This window comes from Triticum aestivum, chromosome 3B, assembly GCF_018294505.1.
Source record: "Triticum aestivum cultivar Chinese Spring chromosome 3B, IWGSC CS RefSeq v2.1, whole genome shotgun sequence".
Classification (NCBI taxonomy): Eukaryota; Viridiplantae; Streptophyta; class Magnoliopsida; order Poales; family Poaceae; genus Triticum; species Triticum aestivum.
Genome location: NC_057801.1, coordinates 669,280,341 through 669,287,273, shown reverse-complemented (window position 1 = coordinate 669,287,273; position 6,933 = coordinate 669,280,341). Strand labels below are relative to the sequence as shown.

The 6,933-nt window shown below is 45.1% G+C and overlaps 1 protein-coding gene and 1 pseudogene across 1 annotated transcript; both read left to right on the top strand.

Annotated features, from left to right (window-relative positions):
* Positions 1–3,735, top strand: LOC123066016 (BTB/POZ and MATH domain-containing protein 1-like; annotated as a pseudogene).
* Positions 3,736–5,263: 1,528 nt separating this feature from the next.
* On the top strand, positions 5,264–6,520 carry LOC123066014 (BTB/POZ and MATH domain-containing protein 1-like). The gene has a single exon (XM_044489186.1). The coding sequence runs from the start codon at positions 5,430–5,432 to the stop codon at positions 6,510–6,512; it is 1,083 nt and encodes a 360-aa protein (XP_044345121.1). The 5' UTR covers positions 5,264–5,429; the 3' UTR covers positions 6,513–6,520.
* The last annotated feature ends 413 nt before the right edge of the window (positions 6,521–6,933 follow it).

Sequence of the window (6,933 nt, the reverse complement as noted above, 5' to 3'; positions counted from 1 at the left end):
TGCCCATCTGCCATGTCATTTGCCGGCGTGTCTCTCGTCGGCGACAGCAAGGCCGTCGGCCACGCCATCGACATCCCCAGTGCCAGTGGGTACCACCTGCTTGTGGTTAACCGCTACTTGCACACCAAAGCCACTGTATCCAATGGCACGAAGATCGTGTCTCTCCCTTTCATGATAGGAGGTCATCGTTGGCGCATAAGCTACTATCCTAATGGCGACCGCTCAGAGTGTGCGGACTCAATATCTCTCTTTCTATGTCTTCTTGATGAAAATGTTGCAGAGGCTCTGAATGTGCAGTCCATTTTTAGTTTTGTCGACGAGCATGAGAAGCAAGATTCAACATATATTCGTGCAAGAAAGGCAGATAACTTCTCAAGCAGTACTACATCTTGGGGTCGCCGGTGTTTCATAAAAAAAGACGCTCTTGAGAAATCAAAGCATCTAAAAGATGATTGTTTCACCATTCGATGTGACCTCGCCATTGCCACCACAGTTGATCTCTTCATCAAGGTACCACCTTCTAGCATCAAACAGCATATCACCAATCTCCTCATGTCCAAGGAGGGCACTGACGTAACATTCATGGTGTGTGGTGAGAAGTTTGCTGCCCACCGATGCGTGCTTGCAGCTCGATCTACAGTCTTCAAGGCGGAGCTGTTTGGCTCCATGAAAGACAACACAATAGCAAGTGTCATAGATGTAGAAGACATGGAAGCGAAGGTGTTTAGGGCCTTGCTTGACTTCATTTACACCGACTCATTGCCTGAGATGGAGACGGACACGGGGGATGAGGAAGAAGCCCAGGAAGCATTGTGGCTGCAACACTTGCTCGCAGCGGCGGATAGATATGATCTCCAGAGGCTGAAAGCACTGTGTGAAAAGAATTTGTGTGAACACGTAGACGTGAGCTCAGTGACAACTATTCTTACACAAGCTGAGTAGCACAACTGTGGTGGATCGAAGGAGGTTTGCTTTGAGTTCATCAAGACTCCTGCTAATTTGAAAGAGATAACTGCGGCTGATGGCTTGGAGGACATAACTAGAACCTGTCCTTCTCTTCTAAAGGAGCTCATTGCTAAGTTTGCTTCGTAAAATCTATAAAACCAGTAAGTTTTTACCGTATCAAAAATAACCTGTCCTTCTCTTCTAAAGGTTGCATTTTTTATTTCTTTGCACCATTCGGTATGACTTCATGTTGTGGCAGAAATTTAACTGGATGCATAATGTGCGCTTTGGCCAAAAAAAAATGTGTCTTTTCTTAATCAGTTGCGACATGAATCTTCTTTTTCTTTCCTTCAGGTGCGAACTCAGTTGGCATACAGTCATGTTGACGGGAGACCTGGACAGTCTAGCTTCATGATGATGCCCTCCAGTTATCAAAGATATCTGCACCAAACTTTCGCTGAAGGATGTCATGGGTTTGTTCCTTTGTTCCTGTCTGTAACATGTGCTCAAGAAGGTGTATTTTGGTCTAGAGAGAGATCAACTGCAGATATGTATGAGGAATTCCAAGATGCACCACTACTATCGACTCATTTTTTTTTGGAAAAGGGATATAACCCCGGCCTCTGCATCAGAAAGATGCATACGGCCACTACTATCGACTCATTTGATTTTGGTTAGAACAGTTTGGCAACTCAATAGCTTGTACTGCATCGGTTTCAGTATTCCGTGACTTGCTACTTTCAAATTCGATCCAAACTGCAGATCGAGTCAGTTATTGTGAACTGGACGATCAAGATTTATTTTGGTGTCCGGCCCGCTGCCGGAGCGCCGCGTGCCATCAAAAAAAGAAAAAGAAAAACTTATCCGTGTCCTGATTGAGAGCCTGCTAGTTAAGTTTCCTTGTTTATAAGTTGTTTGTGTACGCGTGTGTTGGTGCAGTTCATGTCCGTCACGGCTTCAAGTTACTAGAATCCTATTGTGTTATGGTGCTGTATGTTGGCGTCTATACACACAGGAATCATGATGTGAGTCAACCATTGACAGAAGCAAATAGCTTGGCAGAGGACCAAATCCTGTTCGTCCCGGGTGCGTCTGTCTTCGTTCGTGAACTCTGACGAAGTACTTGTACACGAGCGTCGGCGGAGTTTGCGGGGTGCGTCTGTCTTTGCTCATCTGCCATGTCATTTGCCGGCGTCTCGCTCGTCGGCGACGGCAAGGCCGTCGGCCATGCCATCGACGTCTCCACGACCAGCGGCTACCACCTGCTCGTGGTTAATCGGTACTCGCACACCAAAGCCACTACACCTAATGGCAAGACGATCTTCTCTCTCCCTTTCATGATAGGAGGCCATCGTTGGCGCATCTGCTACTACCCTAATGGCAAACACTCGGAGCATGCCGACTCTATATCTCTTTTTCTTTTTCTCGATGGAAATATTGCTGAGGCAGTAACGGTGATGTACGACTTTAGTTTTGTCGACCAGCTTGAGAAGCAAAATTCGGCATATATTCGTTCGGTAGAGCCAAACAATTTCTCCACTACAATTCCATATTGGGGTTACAAGAGTTTCATGAAAAGAGACGCCCTTGAGAAATCAAAGCATCTAAAGGACGACTGCTTCACCATCCGATGTGACATCACCATTGCTGGTACCATTGATCTCTTCATCAAGGTACCGCCTTGTAGCATACAACAACATATCAGCGACTTCCTCCTGTTCAAAGAGGGCACTGATGTGGCATTCAGGGTGAGTGGTGAGATGTTCGCTGCCCACCGATGCGTGCTTGCAGCTCGGTCTGCAGTCTTCAAGGCAGAGTTGTTTGGCCCCATGAAAGAGAGCACAACAGGAAGTGTCATGGATGTAGAAGACATGGAAGCAAAGGTGTTTAAGGCCTTGCTTGATTTTATTTACACCGACTCACTGCCCAAGATGGAGATAGACATGGGGGATGAGGAAGGAGAAGCCCAGGAAGCATTGTGGCTGCAACACTTGCTTGCAGCAGCGGATAAATATGATCTCCAAAGGCTCAAAGGACTATGTGAAGAGAAGCTGTGTGAACACATAGATGTGAGCTCGGTGACGACTATTCTTACTCTAGCCGAGCAGCATAATTGTCATGGGTTGAAGGGGGTTTGCTTTGAATTCATCAAGACTCCCGCCAATTTGAAGGAGATAACCGCGGCTGACGGCTTGGAGGATATAACTAAAACCTGTCCTTCCCTTCTAAAGGAGCTCATTGCTAAGTTCGCTTCTTAAAGTCTATAAAAGGTTAGTTTTTACTGTATTTTTCTAGATACACTTTTTTCATATCTATGTTTCTAGGTTGTTCATGTGTGCTTTGGCCCAAAAAATGATGTATCATGCTCATCATTTATAAATTTTTATTTCCCTGTTTAGAAAAGCAACAGAGTCATGTGTTGCACTCTGCCTTTTACTAAACATTGCGTCATTAGCCTTATTTTCCTTTCATTCAGGCGGCAAAAAGCCATGGTGATGGGTGTGCTGGACAGTCTTGCTGCATGATGCTCTTCGGCTGTCAAAGATATCATCGCCAAGCTTTCGGCTAATGGATGACTAGTGACGGTTCCATTGTTACTTCCTATATGAAACTTACAATCAAGAAGCAGGGATTTCAAAATGCATCAGTAGTATCATTTGGTTACGGTTAGAACATTTTTGGCAACTGAACCGCTCGTGCTCCATTTGGTTACAGTATTCCTATCCAAGCCATGTGGCTTACAGTACTTTCAAATTCAATCCAAGCTGTAGACTGAGTCAGTTATGTAAATTGAACGATCAAGATTTGTTTCCTTTTTGTTTGATTGAAGCGAGAATTTTATTGAAAGCTTCAATCGTGCCATTGTCATGGTCACCCGAAAGAATTCCCACTTCCTGTCACCAGCCAAATATACATCTTAGGCTGGTCGTAATGGAAGTATCATACTACCTTCGTCCTAGTTTATTGGTCCTCATTGTATTTTATGCCAAATTTTGACCATAGATTTAACTAACAAAATGTTCTTGCATGTCATAAAAATTTATATCATTGAAAGCTATGTTCAAATACATGATGGGGTGCGCTACGCGTTCACCGGCTGATCTTTTTAAAAGATCGGCCGGGCGCAAGCCGTCAGATTTGACGCATCGAGTGGCCGAGCGTTATCATCCACCACTGCAACACATGCTTTGTTGTGAAAATTCGTTGCAACAGACATCTTGCTGCAGAATTTTCAGCAACAAATGTCTTGTTGCAGTTTTTTTACAACAGACATCTTGTTGTAGATATTTTTTAGAATTTTTCTACAACAACCCTCTTGTTGTGGATTAATTTTTTTTTTGCAACAAAGGACTTGTTGCAGGATTATATTTCTACATAATGAAGTCACGTTGCATCACAGTAGCCGTGCGCCGTCAAGATTTGCAACAACACCGTTGTTGTTGAAAAGATGCTTGCACTTGCCTTTATGCCGAGGACGCATGACACGCAATGGAGGCGGCGGACGCACCGTGGTTATCAGTCGGCCGAGGGCAATCGTTTCCCATACATGATACTATGCACTAGGGATGGTATCATACACTAGCATCATATGCATGATACTAATATATGATACTCCCAATCCCCATTATGACCAGCCTTATTTCATTGAAGATATTTTTCTTGGTTTTAGTTCAGTTGATGTTCATGCACCCTGGATCAACCGTGGTTCTTGATGGCCCGTTGCCACACTTTTCATCAGCATAACATAGTAGGCCGTTGCGAATAAACCTGTGGTTGGATAGTTAGGTAGGCAGACCATGGTTCAAGTCCTGGTGCTCGCATTTATCCTGTATTTATTTCAGGATTTCCGGCAATGTGTCAGTGGGAGAACACGTTCCTGTCGACTATGAGGCGCTTCCGATGACTTTCCTAAAATCTTAAGATGATACGTCGGCTCAGTCTTCCGATGGTGCTCATAGGTGTAGGATGTGCATGTGTGCGTTCATAGAGGTGAGTGTATGCCCGTATATATGAGCGCTTGTGTTTGCGATGCAGAGTATTAGAAAAAACATAGTAAGCCATCTGCATGTCAGTACCGGCTTTCGGAAGAGACGGAGACCAAACTGCCGCAGCTCCGTTTGCCAACCGCATGAAATGTGCTCAAACGTCTGCTAGTTAAGTTTCCTTGTTTATAAGTTGTTTGTGTACGCGTGTGTTGGTACAGTTCATGTCCGTCACGGCTTCAAGTTAGAATCCTATTGTGTTATGGTGTTGTATGTTCGCGTCTATATATACACGGAAAGCATGATGTGAGTCAACCATTGACAGAAGCAAATAGTTTAGCAGAGGACCAAATCCTGTTCGTGAACTCTGACGAAATACTTGTACGAGCGTCGGCCGAGTTTCCACGATTTGGACGCACGAGGAAGACTCGAGCGGCAGTACTGACGAGTTCACCCACGTAGTCCAGTTCATATTTCAGTTATATATTCTGCTCATCTGCCATGTCATTTGCCGGCGTCTCTCTCGTCGGCGGCGATGGCGAGGCCGTCGGCCACGCCATCAACGTCTCCGCGGCCAGCGGGTACCACCTGCTCGTGGTTAACCGCTACTCGCACATCAAAGCCATTACACCTAATCGCAGAAACATCCTCTCTCTCCCTTTCATGATAGGAGGTCATCGTTGGCGCATCAGCTACTATCTTAATGGCGACCGCTCAAAGTGTGCGGACTCTGTATCTCTTTATTTTCTTCTCGATGAAAATGCCGTGGAGCGTCTGAAGGTACAGTTTGGATTTAGTTTCATCGACGAGCTTGAGAAGCAAGATTCAACATATATTCGTGCAAAAAAGGCAGACAATTTCTCCAGCTGTCACCCCTCTTGGGGTTACAGGAATTTCATGAAAAGAGACGCCCTTGAGAAATCAAAGCATCTAAAAGATGATTGTTTCACCATCCGCTGTGACGTCGCCATTGCCACGACAGTTGATCTCCTCATCAAGGTGCCGCCTTCTAGCATAAAACAGCATATCAGCGACCTTTTCCTGTCCGAGGAGGGCACGGACGTGACATTCATGGTGTCCGGTCAGAAGTTCGCTGCCCACCGATGCGTGCTTGCAGCTCGGTCTGTGGTTTTCAAGGCGGAGCTGCTTGGCTCCATGAAGGAGGGCACTGTAGCAAGTGTCATAGATGTAGAAGACATGGAAGCAAAGGTGTTTAGGTCCTTGCTTGACTTTATTTACACCGACTCGCTGCCCAAGATGGAGATAGACATGGGGGGTGAGGAAGGAGAAGCCCAGGAAGCATTGTGGCTGCAACACTTGCTTGCAGCAGCGGATAGATATGATCTCCAAAGGCTCAAAGGACTATGTGAAGAAAAGCTGTGCTCTCACATAGATGTGAGCTCGGTGACGACTATTCTTACTCTAGCTGAGCAGCATAATTGTCATGGGTTGAAGGAGGTTTGCTTTGAATTCATCAAGACTCCCGCCAATTTGAAGGAGATAACGGCGGCTGACGGCTTGGAGGACATAACTAGAACCTGTCCTTCTCTTCTGAAGGAGCTCATTGCTAAGCTTGCTTCCTAAAATCTGAAAGAACGGTCAGTTTTCTCTGTATATTTCTGAAATATGTAGCATTCGCCTTGGCTTCATGTTGTGCCACAAAAACATTTGTTCCCAAATTTAGAGGAGCAACGCACTGTCATGTGTTGCACTGTTCTTTTCTTAATATAAGTTGTGACATGAAACCGAGAAGGCCAATTTGGCTCCCGGGCTTAGCTGCACCCGCGTTGACGAAAAAAATTAAAATAAATACTAGAAAAATTCAAAAAATTCCAATTTTTTTGTGTGGTGGATAATTTGATGCGTGAGGTTCGCTGCAAAATTCAACTCGTTTGGACATTTGAGCATCTCTCGGCAAAAAAGACAAAATCAGGGTCTGTAAAAAAGTTTACTGTTCACAAACTGTTTTGACCCGATTTGTCTTTTTTGCCGAGAGCTGCTCAAA

Coding starts and splice junctions, on each gene's coding strand:
- LOC123066014 (XM_044489186.1), top strand. CDS start 5,430: ATGTCATTTGCCGGCGTCTCTCTCGTCGGCGGCGATGGCGAGGCCGTC.